This window comes from Lissotriton vulgaris, chromosome 5 (genome assembly GCF_964263255.1).
Source record: "Lissotriton vulgaris chromosome 5, aLisVul1.2, whole genome shotgun sequence".
Classification (NCBI taxonomy): domain Eukaryota; kingdom Metazoa; phylum Chordata; class Amphibia; order Caudata; family Salamandridae; genus Lissotriton; species Lissotriton vulgaris.
In genome coordinates this window covers 1,890,337,105-1,890,360,981 of record NC_141693.1, presented here as the reverse complement: position 1 = coordinate 1,890,360,981, position 23,877 = coordinate 1,890,337,105, and the positions used below count along the sequence as shown (strand labels likewise).

Below are 23,877 nucleotides of genomic sequence, written 5' to 3'. Positions count from 1 at the left end.
CAAGCTACTACCCTGTCAAATTACGAATTTGGGGAAAACAGCTGTAAATGGTTAGCTTGGAAGCTTAAGACCGACTCAAATAGAAACAAGATAACTGCTATCCATAAGGGAAAAGGTGGACAAATAATAAAAACTAGATTTTTGTATGCTAGTGCCAATGCAAATAAAAGGCTCGGATTCGAACCTTAAGGTCTACTTAGGAACTACTGGGGGATTAGTATTCCTCTTTCTTTTCCGTTCTAATTTTGTTTAAATCATTTAGTTTATATAGTGAGTGTCCACTCATAAGCATCTTTTTTTGCTAAAAATAAATTAAAAAGGTCACACACAGCTAGAGAAAAGTGGGATGGAAAACATAATTAAGTTTTAATTTCGTTTTTAAACTTTAGTTGATTGTGCAGGGATGATCAAAGATGTTCGAGCAAGTTTGATCATTGGTACTTGTCAGAGCAGTAGAACAATTGAGCATAAGAGGCGAGGTGTCCTGGGTCTTACAAAGTTTAAATGCACGCTTTTTTTAGCCAAGGAACAATTCCTAATCACACACAAAAAAACACACCTACGCAATATTTGATGTTGATATTTCCCCCTGGGCTGAGACAGACACAGTGAGGGTAGGATAGTGCTGCCTAGTTGATTTTTTTTTTTATCATATATTACTCCTGCTGGTCCAGATTACAATGTTAGTGCTTTCTGACACTAAAACAGGTATGCTGATCTTGTTGTATCGATTTATAACCCTTTCTTACCTTCAGTAGCTCCACATCCTGCTGCTGCCACTTGGATTCGAGCACTGTGATCATGCTCCTGAGGTCAGATTGCTGTTCTTCTAATTTAGTTAATGTCTCCTTGATGCTAAGCAGATTGTTCTTTTCTTCCTGCTCCAGGTTATTTAGGTAACAAGAGTTTTCCTTCTCCAGAAACTGCTTGAGCTTCTCAAATGCATTAGCAATTCGCTCTCTCTGGCTTTTGAACTTGGCCTGAAAAATAAAAATGAATAGCTTATTCACATTGCTACGTCCTCAGACATATGTAATAAGTTTATCAATTGACTCTGGGGATAATCCACTTTGACATTTTTCCTATCATTCAATGGTTGTCTTATCTGCCATATTAGAGCGAAAAGTACATAGTAGAACAGCAGAAGACAGAGCAGGTAGTTCTATCTATCGCATGGATATTTGCTATTCTGCTATGTTATGCATTAGTGGAAAAACAGAAGTGCTCTGTTTTATCTGAGAAGAGAATGGAATGACTGTTGTAAGCTTTGATAGATAGATTGATTGGCAAACTTGTAGTGTGTAACAAAACTGATCATTGTCATGTACTTCACTGTGGCAAGACAGGACTGGGAAATTAAAGCAGACTTGGAAAAATGTATGACTCCTGCCCTAATTTTCACTATGTGAGTTTAACTCGCATAGTGTCCTCCAGGGTAATATTTTCCCAAAGATACTTCTGGATGAGTAAAGCAGTTATACCATATTTATCAGCAAGCCTGAAAGGGATCTAACAAAATATTTCAATATATACAAAGGTTACTACAGTACCTAGTAGCACTAGTCCTCCACAGTATCTACTCGTGCATGCACCTATGTGAAAATTGAGTGCCCGACAAGAACTACTATGAGATGCTTTCTTTTCATCTATCCGTTCATCAGCCTCTGGATGGGCCCAAGCACCTTATGCATCTCCTCATTTCACATACTATTGCTCTGCAAGTAACTTTTAATCCTTCAAGGAATAAGACAAGTGCAAAGATTTTAAGTTAAGATGGACTGAATAGAGACGCTCGACAGATGTGTGGCAATAGCGAAATTATTTTCTGGGTCAGCAAAACCCAACACATAATGTTCATCTCATTGGAAACAGGAATGTCTTTCTTGATCATGTTCAAGAGGTCCTGTAAGAAGCTGGGTCTTTTTGCACAAGGGATCTTCTCTGTCCCCTCTGAATTATGCAATCTTTCTGGGGTGTGGTATGTGTATGTATGTGGATGTATGACGTTAGCACGCATACTATTACAACGCATACCTTTACACCTTTCCAGAAAATCAATATTGCCACAAAGAAATTAATGTTCTATGACGACCCAATATCGCTGCCAAGGGCCTTGATTGGACGAAACTTGGCATGACCGCCTGCATAATCCTTTTTTATGTATAATGGAAACAGTCAAACATGGCCTCTAGCATTACTTAATACGTGAATACAACCTGCGCTCATACGGTTCATTACTATTTCTGAATACTGACATTGTATATGTGTACAAAAAGTAGATCAACTACTGACTTGACAGTGCTAGGGAATTTGCCATCCCCACATACCAGTGCAAAAGACACATGATGTCCATGAAAAACCAGGGACCAAATACTTCTAACCCTATTGCCATCTAAATAACATAAGCAAAGAACATAATCATTGGATAATTTATTTCATGAATACCATTTGTTTACCCACTTAAACATGATTGTTTTTGTACTACGAAGAGGAAAAATATGGTTGCCATATTCTCTCTTTATTCATGAATTTGTCACACATTTGACCATGTTTTCCGGAGTAAAACACTAACAGGTATCACACTTTCAGTGTCAAGAATGGGCAACGACCTGACTGCAGGCCCCAGGGAACAACGGCTGTATTACATTTATTTCAGAGTCAATTTCTCAATCTGAATCCAACTCACCACCACCACCACCACTTAAATGAGCAAGAAAGCCCCCCCCACCAATCAATCTGTAAACACCTGCCCAAGAAAGAAACCTGCACGTAGTAAGAAAGTAAATATTCAAAATAAAAGTTTACATCAAATAGAAACGGTCCCAGTTGAAACCAGTAAGCCTACCATTAACTCTATAATTAGCAAGCTAGATGCCCTTGGTAAGGCATTTAAGCTATTTCAGACGAAATTCAACAACGTTCTGTAGGCTGTACAAACCACCCTAACACAAGTGAAAACGAATACCAACTCCTGTCTGGACCGGTTGAACTCATTTGGAAAGGGGAAAACACAAACATTGTGACCTGGCCGCACACTTGGAGGATCGGATTAGCCCGCAGCAAATAAAGCACCCTTTGCTGGCCCCAGACTGCTCCCTCACATTTATCCAAGTGTCAACCAAAGCACCCAGTCTGGTAGAATGAGCGATGGGAAGACCCTAACACAAGAATTCCCTGGGTTGGGGGAGGCAGATCTTTAGACTCTGTATCAGTGACTTCACCGACAGCTCATTATCCACAAGATCAAGTGGAACAAATAGCCGACCGCCTTGACCTCCCCCGGCTGCAACCCCATATATGATGGTCTTGGCCAATGTTCCTCCTTTACCTACCAATAGGACAGAGAATTGGACTGCATTAAGAAATAAGTCGCCAAAGGAGTGCGCTGCAGCGGCGGCGGCAAGATGGCCGCGTTTTGAGGAGGCTCCGCGGAACCGGCGCCGCACTTCTCTTGAAGGACCCACTAATCGGCTCGCATCTTACCCCCGGCTAGACGCTGCGATGCCGGGAGCTGCCCTGATTGCTTTGATTGTACCAGGGGAAACCCAATAGACCCTTGTAGGCTTGGGCAATGATTCTTTAAGGTCAAGAGGGTGCTACAAGGGATTTATTTTCGTAGTATTATAGCTCAGTTGGGAGTCGTATTACTAATATCTAACTCCAGTGTACCAATAAAGTATCACAAAATGTCAAAAATAGAAATTAATCTATGGAAGGGAAAGGAAACACGGAGAAAATATAAAGTATGTTATTCAAAGAAATTTTATATAAATTCAGTAAAGTAAATTGCAATTCAGTATATGGGGAGACATACATAAAAAGCAAGCAAGAAGTGAACAGGGGTATATATAACTTCACCACATCAGTTCACAACTTGGACATCAACTCCAATCAGTTAATAATAACAACAACCAAAAGAAATTAATTAGTAATGGTTGTGTGCCTGTGCACAAGCAGCATAGAAGGAGATGATGTAGTTGTCGACGTTTCGGTCTTATATTGATTGTATCATCAAGACCATCATCAGGACCATGAAGTTTGTTGCAGGTAAAAGAAACCCCCTGAAAATTCCAGTCGTGTTGTTCTCATATGGAACTGTATGTTAGGAAAAACGAATCTAATCTAATTTAAATAGGCGGCAGGATGTCTCAGTCACGTCGCGAATATAGCCTTTTCGCGACGTGACTGAGACATCCTGCCGCCTATTTAAATTACAAACCCCATGCACTGGGTAGTTCCTTGCTGGTAGAATTCATACCACTGCTGAGACCACATACGCTACGTATGAGATTCGTTTTTCCTAACATACAGTTCCATATGAGAACAACACGACTGGAATTTTCAGGGGGTTTCTTTTACCTGCAACAAACTTCATGGTCCTGATGATGGTCTTGATGATACAATCAATATAAGACCGAAACGTCGACAACTACATCATCTCCTTCTATGCTGCTTGTGCACAGGCACACAACCATTACTAATTAATTTATTTTGGTTGTTGTTATTATTAACCGATTGGAGTTGATGTCCAAGTTGTGAATTGATGTGGTGAAGTTATATATACCCCTGTTCACTTCTTGCTTGCTTTTTATGTATGTCTCCCCATATACTGAATTGCAATTTACTTTACTGAATTTATATAAAATTTCTTTGAATAACATACTTTATATTTTCTCCGTGTTTCTTTTCCCTTCCATAGATTAATTTCTATTTTTGACATTTTGTGATACTTTATTGGTACACTGGAGTTAGATATTAATAATACGACTCCCAACTGATTGCTTTGATGCGCTTCCCGACCACCGGCGCCTGAAGTAAGGTGCTTTCCAGCACGAATTCCTTTCTCCATTTGTTCACTGCCTCTCGCGGCCGCCATTTTGATGGCTGTAACGGCGCGAAACTTTTGTCCTCACAAATGAAGCTTTCTTCAATATAAGCTTCCCACGTTGACTGCAGACCGATGTTGCTCTGTTTTCTTTCTACCTTATTTACTTTTTTATGCTGCAATTGTGCTTCTTCACATACTACGCACGCCTTTCATATTATTGATGGCTCCTCAACTGTTTCTCACAGCGTGTTGGTTTTGTAATGTGGATTTTCCCATGGATTGAAGAACTAAGGACCTTTTTTTTTTTTAAGTAAACGGATCCTTCTGTCTATCACGCTCGCAGTTTATTGTGCTGTGTCTATCTCACTGCTGCATTTATGCCTCAAGTTGGTGGTAAAGTTATCTTCCATGGCAGGCGGAGATTTTTTCCTTCATAAGTGTGACTTTTATGCCTTTTGAACTTTACCCAGTCACTTCTTAACTCTTTGAGGATTTTTCTTTTTCTCTCATTGTTTTTGTGCTTATTTTGGCTATTTCTGTTTCAACGTTTCTTTCTCACAGCGAATACAAGTGCAATTTTGCCTCGGTAACTCATCTCATTCCTGTACTGTTCTTTACTACTTTTTTCTACGTCCATAACTGCTTGCTTTTTTGGAACTCTTAGTGCTTTTCCACAATGGATCTCACGCAATCAAATAAAGCACATGGTCTTTCTGGAACTGCTTCTGGAGGTCGTAAGGAACCTTCTGCTAATGCTAGCAAACGTCAGAAGAAAGATCCCTCTTCCCCAACAAAATCTCCTCTGCCTATCACGTTAGAGGATAGAATGGATGGACTGCGTCTTATCCGCCCATTTATTTCTGATACTACTACCACTCTTCAAAGAAAAGATGATAAGTGTTCTGGCTTGGATGCAAGATTATCTGATGTTGAACAAAGAGTGAGCGATGCCCAGGATGTTATTGCGAAAGTTGACTCTCTCACCAAGGAAGTTAATCTTTTGAAAAAATCCACTGAGGATTTGGAAAATTGTAATCGTCGCAATAACTTGCGAATTTACAGAATTCCCGAGGGGTCTGAAGGGTCAGACATGATTCTTTTCCTGAAAACTCAGGTTTTGCAAATAGTTGGACTTCCAAAAACTGTCGACTTTAATATCCAGAGGGCTCACAGATTGGGTCCTCATTCTGCATCTTCAACCGCCAAACCAAGAGGTATCAACGCCTACTTTTTGTTGTATTCTGATTTGAGGTCTATTCTGAATGCGGCCAAGCAACACAAACAAATGTTCTGGTCAGGACATAAGATCTTTATCAGCCAAGATGTATCCAAACAAACCGCTAATAGACGCAAAGAGTTCTTGGATCTGAGACCAGCTTTGAAGTCAATGAACGCTTGTTATGGTCTTACACATCCCTGCTTCTTCAAGGTTACTAACAAAGAGAGAACTTTTTCATTCAACGATCCTGCTAATCTCCGGAAGTTCATCCACACCCATCGGGAAGAGCAGATGGAACTGACCAAACATTAACAGCTTTCTTTTTGTTTGTCTAGGTTTCTTATGTTTTATCCTACTGGTTGAGTATATTTTGTACTATGGTTTATCGTTTTCTTGTTCTTTGTTTGTTTCAGATCCATTCGTTATTATGGTCTGTGGTTTCCTGTGCGTCTTTCTCGTATGTGCCCGACCGTTGCACCCAGTTGATGTCTACCCATGTATCCTGTTAAGCTTCCCTTTTATTTTATTTTTTTTCTGTATATTAATATTTATATTGTCTTTTTAGTCATGCTTGTTTCTCCTATCTTGTCTAGACTTGTTTCTCTCCTTCCTATTATCCTATAGTATATTGCTGTTTCTGCCTCGTTCCTCTCCCAGTGATGTGGCTGTCTTGGTTTCTTTTTCCCGCCCCCCCCCCCTCCTTATTGCTTGTCCTCATTTACCTGTACATTATGACTAAAGCCCCTTGGCTTTCCGTCATCTTCTCTTCCTTTATTTTTCTGGGAGATCTTGCTGAAAAACTACCGACCCATATCCCTCCTCACTTTCCCGGCCAAAGTCATCGAGAAAGCCGTCAACAGCCAACTCGCCGCCTTCCTTGAATCCAACAACTCCCTTGATCCATCCCAATCCGGATTTCGGGCCAAACACAGCACCGAAACCGCCCTCATTGCAGCGACCGACGACATCCGAACACTCCTGGACAACGGAGAAACAGTGGCCCTCATCCTACTCGACCTATCCGCCGCTTTCGACACAGTCTGCCACAGCACCCTTATACAACACCTCAGCAACATCGGCATACAAGGAAAAGCCTTGGACTGGATCATCTCGTTCCTAGCTCGGAGAACTCAAAGAGTCCGACTTCCCCCATTCTACTCAGAGGCCACCAAAGTCATCTGTGGCGTTCCTCAAGGATCCTCACTCAGTCCCACCCTCTTCAACGTCTACATGAGCCCTCTCGCTTCTATCGCGCGTCAACACAACCTCAACATCATCTCTTACGCCGACGACACCCAGCTAATCCTCTCCCTCACCAAAGACCCCAACACCGCCAAAACCAATCTTCACGAAGGCATGAAAGAAGTAGCCGAATGGATGAAACAGAGCCACCTAAAACTCAACTCAGACAAAACGGAGGTGCTCATCCTAGGATCATCCCCCTCAGCTTGGGACGACTCCTGGTGGCCTTCCACTCTGGGCACAGCACCCACACCCACGGACCATGCACGTAACCTTGGCTTCATTCTAGACTCCTCTCTCTCTATGTCCAGACAAGTCAATGCCGTCTCATCTTCCTGCTTCAACGTCCTTCGCATTCTCAAAAAGATCTTCCGATGGATCCCCCTCGAGACAAGAAAAACTGTCACCCATGCACTGGTCACGAGTTGACTAGATTATGGCAACACACTCTACGCCGGAATTACAACAAAATTACAGAAAAAACTCCAGCGCATCCAAAACGCGTCAGCGAGACTCATATTAGACATCCCGCGTCAAGAGCACATCACCGGACACCTAAAAGACCTCCACTGGCTTCCCGTCATCAAAAGAATTACTTTTCGCCTTCTCACCCACGCACACAAGGCCCTTTATAATCTAGGACCCGAATGCCTCAACACTCGACTGTCCTTCTACAATCCCACCCGCCAACTAAGATCATCCAATCAAGCCCTCGCTGCAGTCCCGCGCATCCGAAAATCCACCATGGGTGGCAGATCCTTCTCCTTCCTGGCTGCCAAGACCTGGAACTCACTCCCTACCCACCTCCACCTTAATCAGAATCACATTTCCTTCAGAAAAGAACTGAAAACCTGGCTTTTCGACAAATAACGTACCACACCCTCTAGCGCCTTGAGACCCTCTGGGTGAGCAGCGCGCTATACAAATCCCTGAACTTGAACTTGAACTTCTCCTTCCTCCTTTTCATTGTTAAATACATTTTCTCTCCTCTTTCAACATCTTCATTCTTCTTCACCCCTATGGTAATTTTACCTCCTACTTTTCTCTTTTCGGCAACAGTTTTTTTCCTTTCGTAACTGGTCTACGCTTTTTTCTCTATTCTACCTTTATTTCTTAATATGAGTGGCCTTCATATTATTTCATGGAATGTTAAGGGTCTTCGAAACCCTATTAAAAAATGTGTTTTGTCTCATCTGGCTCGCCTGAAATGTCAAATTTCTTTTTTGCAAGAATCACATCTTTCTCTACAGGATATAGCTTCGTTATGTAAACAATGGGTCAGCCAAGCCTACAGTTCTTCGGCTGTTAATAACAAGAACGGTATTGTTATCTTATTTCATAAATCGTTGTCAGTTCAAATACAAAAGGAAATTTCTGACTCTAATGGTAGATGGTTGTTTCTAGATTGTATTGTAAATAATGTTAATTTTTCCTTTTGTAATGTTTATGGCCCTAATGGAGTTGATTTATCCTTTTGGAACGACTTTTCTTCACTTCTTTTCTCTCATGTGAGTGAGAATTTGATTGTCGGTGGTGATTGTAATCAACTAATGGACCCTTTTTAGGAACGCATGTCACAAGCGCGATATGCAACCAATAAAATGCAAAAATCATTTCACAAATCCATTTCCTCTAGAGGCCTAATTGATTCATGGAGAATATACCATCCAGATTCCCTAGAATTTTCTTTATTTTCTCCAGTACATGCATCACACTCCCGAATTGACTATATCTTCCTCTCACACCATGTCTTTCAATCTATGACCAATTCTGAAATCGGTTCTATTCTCATTTCAGAGCATGCCCCAGTTATCCTTGATATGGACTATTCTTCTCCCATCCCTGCTTCTCGTCGTGGCGCTTTAATGACTCACTGTTGCTTGATCCCCATTTTATTAATCATTTTACACTTTATGGACAAAGTTGTTCGTAATCTAAATACTGCTTCAGATTTTCTTTTTCTTTGGGATGCCTTTAAAGCCGCTGCTCGAGGTTGTGTTGATTTTATGTCCCATAAAAAGAAGGAGGCACTTATCCAATCATCCCAAATTCTTAAACGCATCAAGGACCTTGAGCACCTCTATTTTACCACTAACTCCCATGACTTATTATCCTCTCTTATCAAAGCGAAGATACAGTTTAACATACATTCTTGGGATTCTGCCTCTAATCAACTTCTTAAATGTAATGCTAAAATGTACGGTGGACGCAATAAAGCAGGTAAATTGTTGGTGAATTACCTTAAAATTAAAAAACAGAAATCCAAAATTGTAGTCATTAAAGATTCTCAGGGAGTTTCTCAGTCTTCAGATGCCAAGATTCTTGAGTGTTTTGTTCAATATTATTCTTCCCTTTACACACCGGAATCTAACCCCTCTTCTGAACAAATTGACTCTTTGCTTCAATCTATTCCTAAATCCCCTACCAACCGTGTAGATCTCTCCTCCCTTGATGTTCCTATCTCAGAGAAAGAGATTATTGCCGCTCTTTCTCTTCTTCCCAAGAAGAAAACTCCTGGCCCGGATGGTTTTACAGTGCGATTTTTTTCTTCAATTTAAAACAGTTTTAATACCGCATTTACTCACTTTAATTCATCATTTCCTTGTTACAGGTGAATCTAAAGGTTCCTTTACGCAGGCAATGCTTTGTTTACTTCCTAAAAAAGACAAAGATCCTTCCCTTTGCAAAAATTATAGGCCCATTTCTCTTATAAACACAGATTGCAATATGTATGCACAAATGTTGGCTATCCGAATCAATGCAGTTATTCCAGATTTAGTAAACATATATCAATCTGGTTTCGTTAAAGGCAGGTCTATCACTGACAATTCAAGAACCCTTCTTAATATTATTCATTTGACCGCTAAGATGGATTCTCCCATCTCAGCTATCACTTTGGATGCTGAGAAAGCTTTTGATTGAGTTAACTGGGATTTTATGCTCGGTGCACTTCGATGGCACGGTTTCAGTCCCCCTATTCTTAAGTAAATTCAATAGCTATATTCTGATCCTAAAACCTCTATTTGGATTAATGGTGTACAATCAGATTATTTTTCTCTCCATAGAGGAACCAGGCAAGGTTGTCTTCTTTCCCCCTCTCCTCTTTATTCTTGCTTTAGAACCCTTTTTGGAAAAAATAAGAAACCCCTCTTATTCTGGATTTGTCTACAAGGATGTTGAAATCAAATTTACTGCTTACGCGGATGATATTTTACTTTATATCTCCAATCCCATTGCTTCACTACCTGCAATTTTCTCTTTAATCCAGAATTATTCTTTGGTATCCGGTTATAAACTGAATATTGATAAATCCGAAGTCCTCGCCCTAAACAAGTTTTGCCTCTCCCATATGTTTGCGGGATCTGGATTTGAGTGGAACCCTGGATTTATCAAATGTGTGGGTATTCTTTATGCCAATACTATTAGAGAAACCATCAAAATTAATCATTCAGATATTCAAGAAATTATCTTCACTCATAGAACGCTGGTCTCCCCTTTTCCTCTCTTGGTGGGGCCGATTGTCGTCTATTAAAATGATGCTACTTCCCATAGTTAATTTTTATCTTTCTATGCTTCCTATCTCCCTTCCTCATTATTTCTTCAGATCTATTAATCGCCTCTTAAACTTTTTATGGAATAATCGCAAAGCGAGGGTCTCCCTTTTTTGTCTCCAACAACCCAAGAATTTAGGTGGTGTTAACTTCCCTAATATCTCACGCTTTCACACTTCAGATCTGGCCTTTACTTACGGATTCGTCTTCTCATCGATTAACGGCCTGGAGCTCTATAGAACTAGCGCAACTTGCTCCCTTTTCTTTCCTTACAGCTACCCGCTTTTCTCAACCTCCTACAAGATTTATTTCTCCTGTTTTTAAATATTCTAAGGCATGAACACTCACTTTTTCGCTTTTTTCTCTCTCCTTCTAATCTTTACATGCTTACTCCGATTTGGTATAACAAATTCCTCAAGATCAACAACAGAGCGCTTTTCTGGAAAGAATGGATCGATAAAGGAACTCTTACACATGACCACTTGCTCAAAGATAACTCTTTAAGAACTTTCCAGGATCTACGCGACTCTTTTAGTCTCTCTAACACACATTCCACTCATTTCCTTTTACTTACACATACTTTATCTTCTACTATCATTCAGAACATTCACTCTTCCTCTGTAGCACTTCCCCTTTCTTCCCCGCCAGACTTTACAACTCCATTTAGAGCTTCGGCTATTTATAAGCTTCTTTCACACTCCCCTATTAAGGCCCAAATCTAAAATAGAACTTCAGTGGGAATCGGATCTAGCTCAAGATTTATCACTACAAGTCTGGGACTCTATTTGGTCTAAAATACATACAGTTTCTCGATCGGCTAGTACCACACAGACTTTTATTTCTTTTATAATAGGCTTTTTTTTACACCTTCTGACCTGCACGAATTTAAATTACTGGATTCCAAGAAGTGTTGGTCCTGCCCAGGTGACAATAGTGACCTTTTACATATGTTTTTTCACTGTCCAAGGGTCAAAGCTCTTTGGTCTCGTATTTGGTCCACACTTAATATTCTATCCACTGACGTTCCCTTTGAGATTGTACACGTTTTTTGGGTGGATTGTCCCCTATTTGGAATGTTCATACATTTATTGACCTTTTCATTGCTATTTCGTTCCAGACAATTACTGCCAATTGGAAATATACCTCAAAACTTGCTTATAATGCTTGGTGGAATTTGTTGTGTCATCACCATAGACTTGATGGTGCCTATGCTACAACTGTACCTTTATTAATCAAAAGAGATTTGTTATGGTTACCTTTAACTGATTACCTCTCTAGACTCACTCCTTAAACGATTTTATGGTTTTTCACTTTTTTTTTATTGTTATTTGATATTTATAGGTTTTGATTGTAACGTTTGAGTTGCCTTTTTCTCTCCCCCACCCCTCTCCTTTCTTTTCCAATTCCCCTTCTGCAAAAATACCCACAAAAGCTTTGTTTATAGGTATATTTTTAACCCTTCTGTTTTGGGGTTATCTTAATTATTTCTGTACATTAGATGCTTCATGCCATTTTTGATTGCCTAAACTCTGTAATGATGTTTTACGTCGTTTACTTTTATTCAATAAAGCTTTTTAAACTCAAAAAAGAAATAAGTCGCCAAATTGGCTGGGCTTAAGCACAGGTTCAACTGATCTACTATTCAACAATATCAAAATGGGGAGGAAGGTTAAATGGGTGGGGAGAGGTAAACAAATTCTCCATGGTGACTGAATAGTCCTGTCAACATTTCAACAGATTCCATCTTTTCTCTCACCCTGGGCTATTTCTATCAACCTGTAAAACGGGGATGAGATGGAGAGACTGGGGTGTGTCGTCAACCCAGGACCCACACAGTATTCTAACTTTTCAATACCAACTTATAACGGCTTCCAAAGCTTGGCAAACTTAGATGGGCTGGATTGACTTAATGGAGAGACTTTATTTATGAATGAGGAAAATCTAATGATCTCCTCCAATTTAGCCTTCGAGGGACTTATTGGGGAGTCTTCTATAATTAGTGAGGAAGACCCAGCAATCACCTCCAGCTTATACCGAGAGGAACCTACGTCGCCACATGATAGAACTGTCCAACCCCCTAGAATTAATCTGCCAGCTGCTTCGAGCACCAATGATAAGTCAAGTCACCTGTGAACAGCTTGGTTTTATATTTTAGAGCGTGGCAGTCTTGTGGAGCAAGGGGCAAAATCAAGACTGTCTAGAGTTTGTAGCTGGCTTCCACTTCATATTTACACAAGAGACTTGGCTCATGGAGCCCATTTCATATGAATGGGTATAGAACAAATGTTACCCTTGCTACGGCAGATCGAAGGGGGGGGGACTATGTACTTATGTTTCTAATAGTTTACTACAATTCACGAACACCACCATGGTGGCACACACCCACCTTTACCAATTAATTCTATGCAACTCACAGGGTTTTGCTAGACTAGCAATAATTAATTTTTATAATAATGCCACTATTCGAGTTACCATAGATACACTACACAAACTTAACGACGACCTGGAACATATTGACACAAATAATAACAAGTATACTGTATTTCTCTGTGGAGGCGATTTTAACTTACGGTTGTGCAACGTACAGCCAACAAAAATCTGTGGTATGACAAATGTAGAGGATTCCGATCAAACTCACATCCACCATAACATTTATGGGGATAACATTAATGAACTAATATTTAAGTTTGATCTTGCCCTTGAAAATGAGATTTCCTGCCCCATGCCCCTGTAAGTGTACGTTCAATGGGAGAACGCACACAGTATCATTGATCACGTTTTACTTTCTAATAGGTATCCTGCCCAGGCTTTCAACTCTATACAATATGCACTAGGGCACAAACGACTAAAGGAGGCTCCACATAAAACCCCCTGATGTAGCATTGAGGTGCAGACCTGCAGAATTGAATACAAGAAGGCGATGAAGTTAAGAAGTCACAGCTAAGGGAAAAGGCCTGGGAAACCTTATGTGAAGCATGCACCAGGAATGATAATAGAGTTTTCTGCAAGGTAATTAACTTTGCACCATTGAGAGCAGAAGAGTCCCTATGATTGGATAAAGCACTTCACTAATATTTACCTACTGTGGATCCTGTAGCAGAGCAGAAAGACAGTCACTCTACAATCGCCGCAGATTCCCCTCAGGCTCCCCTTATGGTCCCCTTCAAATTGGAAGAAGTCAACAATGCAATACTGGCAAGCAAAGGAGGAAAAGCCTCAGGACCAGTTGCAATCCCTGTAGATTCATATAAAGAGAATACTGCGCTATGGGGGACCCTACTGACTTTAGTACTTAGGGCAAGTTACGCAGTTGTTTTTTTATCAACAATGGCTGATCAATCATCGTTCCTATCAACAAGCAGCATTTACAATGCAATAGGTCTCGCATTTGCGAGAGTTTAACCTATTGGCATTGTAAATAACAATGCCTTTTATTTATATTTTAAAAACCAACAAATAAATAAAAGGCATTGCCACTTACAATGCCAATAGCTCAAACTCTAACAACTGCGAGACCTATTGCATTTCAAATGCTGGTTTACTTTCTTTTGTATTTCACTGTTCCCCCATGCCCTGCTTACCTTCCTCTCCCGTGCATGGGAAGTGCGGCATGAGAAGTGCAATCCGTCCTTTCGCTCATCGAAATAGAGCTCTTGCCTAGGGTTTTAACATGTGGTGCGAAAAGACATTGATGCAAAAACATCAAATAAAAAGATCAATGTTATTTAATCTCGACATAAGACCTCTTAACTAATCAAAAATGATGATCTATAAATACAGCACGTTTACGCCACTATATCCTTTATGCAAATCTACAATCATCAGCGAAAGAACCGTAAAACCACAGAACAATCAAGAGTCTTAAACAATGGGGAGCGCAGTGGACTCCCAAGAAGAGCTAAACACCAATAAGGAGGCGTTCCACAATTTCTAAGGCTCATAAGGATACAAGTTGCATCTAAAGTTGTCCAAATTCATGTGCATGGGCAAGGAGCACCATCTCTGAAGATCACAGGCCATTTTTTCGCTAACACCTGTATGAGCTCTGCATATCATGGAGACATTAATTGGATGGAGTGCCTACCATACAACAAAGAGTGTAGATTACAGTGGCTGAGAATCACATGATGAGACTCACCCAGAAATGTACTTAGTAGAGAAGCCATAAATATAGAGAACAAGCTAAAACTGTGCCCTTAATCTACTCCCTTTCTTACCTCCCAGTAGTGCCTTGGAAGAGGAAAGCCTGCTCCTCTGCGACTCCTCGTGCTAATTGGGAGCAGAAGATAATGCAGGCCTTGGGCTTCCCAGTACAAAGCTGGGCTGGCCCTCTGTTAAGCTGCAGACCAGTGATCTCCTGCAGCAAGACTGGCTTGGGGACCCTTAGCAGAAAAATGTGAGGGTACAAAACAATCTTCATATAGGCACGCGCATGACTTGCTGCTGTAGGAAAAGAATGCTCCATGTTCTAAAAGTTTCTTTGCAGAACTGCCTGTAAAGCTCATTGATTGACAGTCAATAGACTTGAAAAATAGTACTCGATTTAAAAAAAAATATTCTATGGATGGACTAAGCTCCCAAACCACCCGATGTAGGGCCGGGCTTGCACTGCGATCCCCTGCTCTTACTCGCTGTACAATGAGCACTGTCAAAGCCTGCTTTGAGCTGCAGCCGAGACTCCTGCCAACAAGCCAGTAGAACCAATTCTAGTCTGTGATGAACAGAGTGGGTGTTGGACATTTTACTGTTCCTAAGTGCTGTAACTAACCTGCTTTGCTATTACCTAACAGTAGGTTTTCACCCTCATGAGGATCAAAGGCTGTTAATGCCCAAAACTGGATTCAAAATTGTGACTTGATCACCCTAACAAAAGCACTGAGCTATTTTCATGATATACACTCAGTGATCTGTCTGCACGAAACACGTACTTTGCAGCAGGCATATTAACCCTCTGCTCTACTTTATATTCAGTCAACACTCCCACTACAAAATGATCACATGCTAGGAAGAGAAGAACATTAATTACAGAGTGAGTGCAAGACACTTTACAATTCACTGAGACTGCAACCCAAAGCAGAAACACACGTTTACGAGCCTCTCACACACAAGAGCGAAGTTAATGTTTGCAACTGTTAAGATATGGCTCTGAAGGGGATCCGAGGGAATCTTCCAAAGGCTAACAGACCGGAAAAGGGGAACAGAGTGCCCTGAGGAACGAGCATTGTTCTGACAGTCCTGGAACACTGACGAAGCCCCTGGGCTCCCAACAGCTGCGCCTCCTGTACAGTTTGAGCTGCGCGCGCTCTGTACCCAGCGGGAGCTCGCTTGCCTTCATCTGTTGTTGCTGGCACGCGCCCTCTAGTGGTCCGGTGTGGGAGAAGAGCTCACGCGTGGCTGACGTCAGCGGCACAGCAGCCTGGGCTTGGAGACTGCTGGAGTGCGAGACGGGCACGCGGGCAGAGAGTTGCTGGCAAAGCAAGGAGTTGTGCGGGGGGCACGCGGGCAGCCGAGAGGGAGCTGGAGCCTCAGAAGGACGCGCGTGTGGAACGACGGAGCGCAGGGGCGCCTCCCGCTGCTGTCAGCAGCCATGGCGCAGGCGCTAGCTGCGATCCTCGGGACACACTTGGCCTTGTGGCTGCGGTGCGGGAAGGCAAGACCTACACAGGTAAGGAGAGCTGCGACCCCTGCGGATGGGGCAGAACTTGGTGCTGGGGGGCGGTCAGACCCCTGTTTGTTGTGCATTTGGTTGATGGTCGCCGGTGCAGCAGAGAAACAGTGGCATGTGACGTTGTCTGCCCCTGTGGTGCAAACAGTGCCCCAGCCAAGCTAAGGGGGTGCACGGGGACAGGGGGCATCTGTAGTTTAAGGAGAGTGTGTTCATGTAGAGGCCCGTGGGGTGGGTGAGCCCTTCTCAATCCGTGCATGACAAAAGTGAAAGTGCGTGCTGACTTGCCTCCCAAGGGGGACAGGAGATGTGCGCGGTGCGTTCCCATTCCCAGTCCGGCCTGTAGCCTGCGCGTGCCCATCTCCTGTCTCCCTTGCAAGCCCTTGAAAGAATCGTCAACGACTATAGGTCTCGCTGGCGACAGCGCTACGCGCTGCGTAGCCAGGTGCGAGACCTAAAAAGGGAGATCATTCCAACCAGGCTTGTTACAGACAGATTTCTCTGCTCAATTCCCTGGCGAAGATTGCAGGCCGTATTATTCTGAATAGACTGCAAGATTGGGCTGACACCGATAACATCTTATCAGATTTGCACTATGGTTTTTGACCTGTGGTTGGGACAATAGAGCAGAGCCATAATCTAAGCTTGTTAGTCGGGAAGTACTTTAAAATGAAAGAGGGAAATGTGTATCTAGTCTTTGGTGTTTTATCCTCTGCCTTTGATTGCGTCACACACGCTAAATTGAGGCCAATCATGAAAGACCTGCGGGTAGAGACGATCATAAGCTTCCTGAGGGATCTATACTCTGGTTGCAAAGCCAGGGTTAAATATGGCACTGAACCATTTAGGGTGGAGAGGGGAGTGAGACAGGGCTGTGTCCTTGCTCCTTTCATGTTCTTTGTATATAAACAGTGTGGAAGCCGTACTTGCAGTATTATATTCGATATATAGGTACCCTAGAATAGGCGCAGGTAACATTGTAACCTTTCACCTACATCCTTCCCTACATTAGATACGGTTTACAGGGACTGACCTTTTACCCAAATATGAAACTGCATTCAGAACACAGATTTTCCCTATGTTCAAATCTCATAAATTATGCATGAGGTTTCTTGGAAGCACAGCAGGACTACCGGCTCCTGTATAATATCTCTGTACAAAGTTCAGGTCCGACAGCACCCTTCAGGAAGGCACACTAACACAGCAAGGTAGGAACCCTGGGGAGACATATGGGTATATATACAACACATCTTGCTTAGAAAGACAGGAGACCGAGACTTCCCTGCCGACACACTGACCAGAGACGCTGAGGTTCCTGCATGCAGACACTACAGCTTGCAGCAGTCTAACAATTCCCTCGCGAGGTGTCCAGCTCGAGACCAGGACGAGGTCCCACAGTCTCTCACTTCAGGTAATGGGGGTTAGACTAAATCCTAGAGGGATTCATGGCTTACCATCTACACACATGCTAGGTACACTTACCTACATCTAGTTAGCAGGCATCGTAGGAGTACGCACTTGTTACGGTCATGTATTTTATACCTGTATGTATTCACGACTATTGCGAGATGGTAGAACGATACCATCCTTTTACTTTCACTGTACTGCTGATCATATATCTTTGCTACTGTCTAACGGCTGTTGCAGCAGCACATCTATTTTACACTAGAAAAACAACTGTACAATAAATTCTTATTGTAATACGCCCCACTGTTTATTCTGTGTAACTCTCCGAGACAAACTAAGTAAGCATGAGTGACTAGGCAAAGGTAGTACATGGTTTCCGCGACCCTGAGGGATCAGTGTTGTAAGGTTCTGAGGTTGCCAATAACTATTCTCTCCTTGATAAGAGGAGATTCTAGTGGCACTGTGAGCTAGCGGATACAGAAAGGCTAACATACACAGGGGGGGGGGGGTGTACAGAACCCGTCTGCCACCAAACCCACAGCTTATGTTATCCACGCGCAGATCCTGTATGGGTATTGTAGGAACTACACGACAGCAGCATCAACTAAAGACCTCCCCCAAGTAGTAACACACCCTGTACTAGCCCTCCTCTATGCGTACAATGCCGTTCCTATGGCACGCACCCAATTAACTCTCCAGACACTGCTTTCAAACTTTACAGAATATATGCAGTATCTTGGTCTCTTAGTGAATCAACTCAAAACTTTGTTATGAAATGTGGGCAGAAAACTGCGAATTACCGATCGATGAAAATAGACAGAGCATCTATTGATTTCATCAATACTTTTTCCTATTCGGGAATTTTATTGGACAATGAGAGCTTATGGAACAAGGCTATTGTGAATAGGAAACTGCAACTTGTTAAAGCTTGTATGGCTCTTAAGAGAGTTTACTAGACGATTGGGTTCTAACCCACCAGAGCTGATGATGTTAATTTATAAAGCTAAATGTCTCAAGTGTTGCACTATATGGGGGCTGGTGTCTGGGGTCATAAGAAATGTAGTGACATACAATTGATATAGAACAACTTCTTTAGGTACCTTCTTGCTACCCCTAAAAGTGCCCCAGTTTATATATTTCATGCTGAACTTGGAGCCCATTTATCACTGACCTAATCATGTTGCAGCCACTTTTACTCTGTCATAAAGTATGGACGAGTGAACACACCGATTTAAATCGTGCCATAATTAGGGATTGCCTCAACTCAAGTAAATATCAGTGTATGCCGTGGCTCGGCTAGATTACACGCTTCTGCATCGACCTAGGTCACCCCGGGTATTTAAAAAAAAACTTGAACTGATTAGCAGCCATTTTTTAAAAAACTAAGCAATGACACACCTGGAAAATCTGAGGCTGACAAGTGAAATCTCCAAACCTAATGTTTATAAGAATCAAATTATTTTAACTACTTTTAATATGCAACCCTACCTTAAAGCAGTTTTAAATGCAAGACATGTGTTCCTCTTGATTCGTTTAAGACTGGACATCTTTCACCGGCTTGTCAGTTTTCCAAATATGAATGACTGGTCTATAGCCTTATCTAACTGTCCCCGTGATGATACAATGGCACAGGATATTATACATGTGGTGCTCTTTTGTAAATGTTATAACCACCAGAGGAAGCACTATATTACACCGATCATAAGACCCCTACACTTTACGCAATGTCGACCTGCGTTGCTGTTCAGTGATGTTACCCAGCGGCCTCAAATGTGAGATTGTAAGTAAAATATGTGGGTGAGCTGGCCACATGACGAGGAGGGCTCAGACCCATGTAACCGAGGTTACAGGAAACGGGTTGGCAACTCGGCCCCCACGCATGAACTGCACAAATTTAAACACACTATGTTAATCTTTTGTTTTTTTCTATTAATTTGGTTATGGGACAGGATGTTGGTAGTTGTTAGGGCTGTCTCCACTAGGTTTGGGGTGGTGGAGTGTGTACGGGGAAAAGGAAAGATCTGACTGGCAAATTAACAACAGACACACCTTTGACTGGAATCCTCCGACAGCACGCACATAGGGGGCGGACATTAGACTACGACACGCAAGACGGGTGGTCCCCTTAAGGATTTTAGACCACTAAACCTCCTAACATGGAACCTACGGGGTCTACACAACCCGCAGAAAATACGCAGAGTGTTAGCGTACCTAGACAGACACAAAATTGATGTAGCCTGCCTGCAAGAGACATCTCACTGACACGCGGGAACAACATATTGGAACAAGGTGGGCTTCGATCTGTCTGGCGTCCTCTTTCTCGTTATACGCTAGAGGTGTCTTGATATGGGTGAAACGCACAGTACCCTTCACTCACCTAAAATCAGTAAGGGATGACCAAGGGCGCTTTGTGATATTACAGGGCAACTACAGGGGCACTGTACTAACTATAGTGAATGTGTACGGCCCGAACATAGATGACCCCTCTTTCTATGCAAAACTCTGGTTGACCCCGAGAGAGATGCAACCAGGAACCATAATCTGGGGCGGAGACTTTAACACCTGTTTAGATCCCACTTTGGATAGGTCAACCGGACTGGATAGGTATGGTAAACGCTCAGCAAAGGTATTGCGGGACGGAATGTCTGAATGGAACTTGGATGTGTGGAGGCAGAGGAACCCAGATAAATTGATGGGAACATGCTTTTCATCTACGCACCTTACATGGTCCAGACTTGACTACTGGTCTGGTAAAACAAGACGCCTGCACTTGGGTCATGGAAGTGGCACACATGCCCAAGACACTGTCAGACCATGCACTGGTCCTGCTCAAATTAGACATACCAACGCATACGCCAAGGCAGTTTACATGGAGACTACGACAAACGGGGCTGCAAGATCGGCTGTTCAGGGAGGGACTGAGACAGGCCATTCTGAGCTTTTTCGAACATAACACGGGCTCTGTCCAGAGTACAAAAACCTTGTGGGAGGCATTTAAGGTTACTATACGTGGATACTGCATTGGCACACACGCGGGTATATTGAGGGACATACAGGGGCAATTGGAGAAAATTGAAAGCGATATTAAGACACTGGAACGCAGGTTTGAAGAGAGCCCATCTGATTCTATACTAGCTGAGATAAGGAAGCACATTGACAAGTATGACGAATTCGCTGCAGACAAAGTTAAATACCTCTCACGTAGATATATAGCGCGAATTTATGGCGAGGGAGGTAGGACAGATAGGGCATTATAATTTAAAATTAAGCCTCCCCACACTACAACGTACATTACCGAATTGAAAACTGAACAGAAGACTTCAGTGTATGATACACCGGCCATACTGAACAGCTTTACTGAATTCTATGCACAACTATACATGTCCCGAGCAACACCCCCAAATTCGGACATATGGCATTACTTAGAGGATATAGGAATTGCATGGTTATCTGACACTCGCAGGCGATATCTCTGTCTACCAATATCCAAAGATGGAGGGGCGTATCTTATAGGCCCTTATCCTTAATAAACATGGATTCTGGCAAAACAAATTAAGGAACAGGATACAGCCACTTCTCTGCATCCCAATATTGCCAGACCAAGCAGGCTTCATGCCAACGCGGTCCACTGCTCAGAATATACGTACAATATTTTCCCTCTATCACCTGGACCCAGAAGTGCCGCTATGGCATTTGACTCCGTGGAGTTTCATGTTTGTGACCTTGCAAAAATTGGGTTTTCTGAACCTTTTTTGCAGTGGAGAACCCAAAGGCACAAATACGCATAAATGGTTTAACTTCCGAACCTATACTAATTACTAGAGGCACGAGGCAGGGACCCCCTCTGTCGCCCATGCTTTTTGCACTGATACTCGAGCCACTGGCCCTCAAAATTCGGCAAAAACATTCCGACGCGGCTCTACCATTCAGCCTCCGTCCAATCGGCATTTCATTGTATGCAGATGATATGGTTCTCTATACCACACACCCGGACAGGAACCTGAATCTGCTCAGAAGAGAGTATGTTCAATATGAACTGTATGCAGGCCTCAGTATAAACTGGGACAAATCGGTGGTGATCCCAATCACAACCGTTACAGAGAAACCAGAGTTTAGACTACCCCTTAAAATGGAGCACCGACCCGGTCAAATACCTGGGGATATGGATCCACAGGGATCCAGAGATAGTTGTAAGGGAAAACTATGGAAAGGCGATGACTAGACTAGAAGAACAGGTGGGAAGATGGATAAAAATGCCTCTCTCCATGGCAGACACAATAGCCCTTCAAAAGGTGATCATATTACCTAGGTTCCTGTACTTGCTCTGGAATGTCCATATTTGGCTGACGAATGCCTTTTTTGATAAATTGCGCTCTGTGCTTCAGAGACTGACATGGGCTGGAAAGCAGGCCAGTGTGAGTTGGAAAGTTCTCACCCAACCATACTACCTGGGTGGCTTTGAGGCACCAGATATGCAACTATATTATATTTGCACACAAGCCCAGCACGCACATTATTGGACAAGGTCTCACGCATTCATACCACATGTAGCGATGGAACGCGACAGTGTGTCCCTCATGCCGCTAATGGCGTTGCTAGCCGAACCCATAGGTTACACAACAACTGACACGATACATACAGCAAAAAACACTGCGAGAGCGTGGCGCGCAGAGCAAATAAATTGCTGTTGTATGCGCGGGCTCTACCGACGGCCAATCACCCTAACCTCACAGTGACTTAAGAACCCAACATGCAGAAATTACTGGAGGACATGGGTTTCCGGACTATGGGCCAAGCGTTCCCTCAAAACACATTCCTCAAATGGTCGGATCCCGCCCTATGCGCATTTCTGCACTTTCGTGCGGCTAAGGAGGCGCTATATGACACGTTCCCTACTGAACCTGAGCAATTGGCGATGCTGCTGTCGGCCTCAACACGCACTAACTTAGTAACACAGCTTTACACCACAGCCCAAAGTGAGCGGGCCGGGGAGATCACGGCGGCAAAAAACAGATGGGAGAGGTCGCTGGGAATCTTGATTGAAGAGCAGGACTGGCAGTACAGATGCACGCAACTCACACTCCTTATGTCTAACTGTAACCTTCGTATAATACACTTCAAGTTCCTACACCAAGTATACAATACGCCTGCGAAATTGCACAAATTGGGGCTCAGGGACACGGACTCTTGCTATCGATGCAACACAGCTGGGGCGGATTTTTTGCTTGTGGCGTGGTCTTGTTCGGGCTTGCAGGCCTACTGGAGCATTTTAATTGACGCATTAAATACCATGCTAGCGGAACATATTCCAAACACACCTTTAACGTGCCTATAGAGAATAAAAAACTCAACATGCTAGGCAGAGAAGGTTTTTGGCGGTGGCGCTGCTCTTAGCGAAACGTAGAGTGGCGATCAGATGGCGTAGCAAGAGAGGACCCGGACTAAAAGAATGGATCACAGAAAGGACGTTCTGTAAAAAGACACTAGAGACCTATGCTGAAGAAATACCAGAAGCGTCCAGACAAAGAGACTTCTGGGAGCCACTGATGGTATACCTACAAGACACTTCAGACTGAGGGTGGGGGGGGCGGTTGCCAACCACTTTTACACACAGTCAAGGAGCCTCAAAGTGGGAAAAACAAAGTTAGCTATTCAGTGGAAGTCGGAACCGGGCGGGCGAGTGGGATGGAGTGAGGCATGATAATGCGGCCTGTACCCAATGTACTTTGAACTGCTGTGTGATGTCCAGAACACAGGATTGTGTATCTCCTACGGAACAGTTTTTCACTATTAATTATGTATTGTACATGACTGTTTACAATAATGCAAGATGTGTAATTGCTGGTCAGAATAAAAAAAAAATGTTTTAAAAAGGTCTACCTGCGTATCGATATATAAATTATTTGCCTTCCCTGCAGGTTTGTTATAATGTGGCATCCTTTATGCCAGAAAGAATACATCCCTA

General features: G+C 42.8%; 1 protein-coding gene across 1 annotated transcript in view; it reads right to left on the bottom strand.

Moving 5' to 3' along the window:
- Positions 1-23,877, bottom strand: part of LOC147717636 (E3 ubiquitin-protein ligase TRIM39-like) — a 262,498-nt gene that overhangs the window by 202,610 nt on the left and 36,011 nt on the right. Inside the window, exon 3 of the mRNA XM_086920537.1 lies at positions 750-980. Within this exon, the coding sequence (XP_086776663.1) occupies positions 750-980 (231 nt within the window). The remainder of the gene's footprint in view (positions 1-749; positions 981-23,877) is intronic.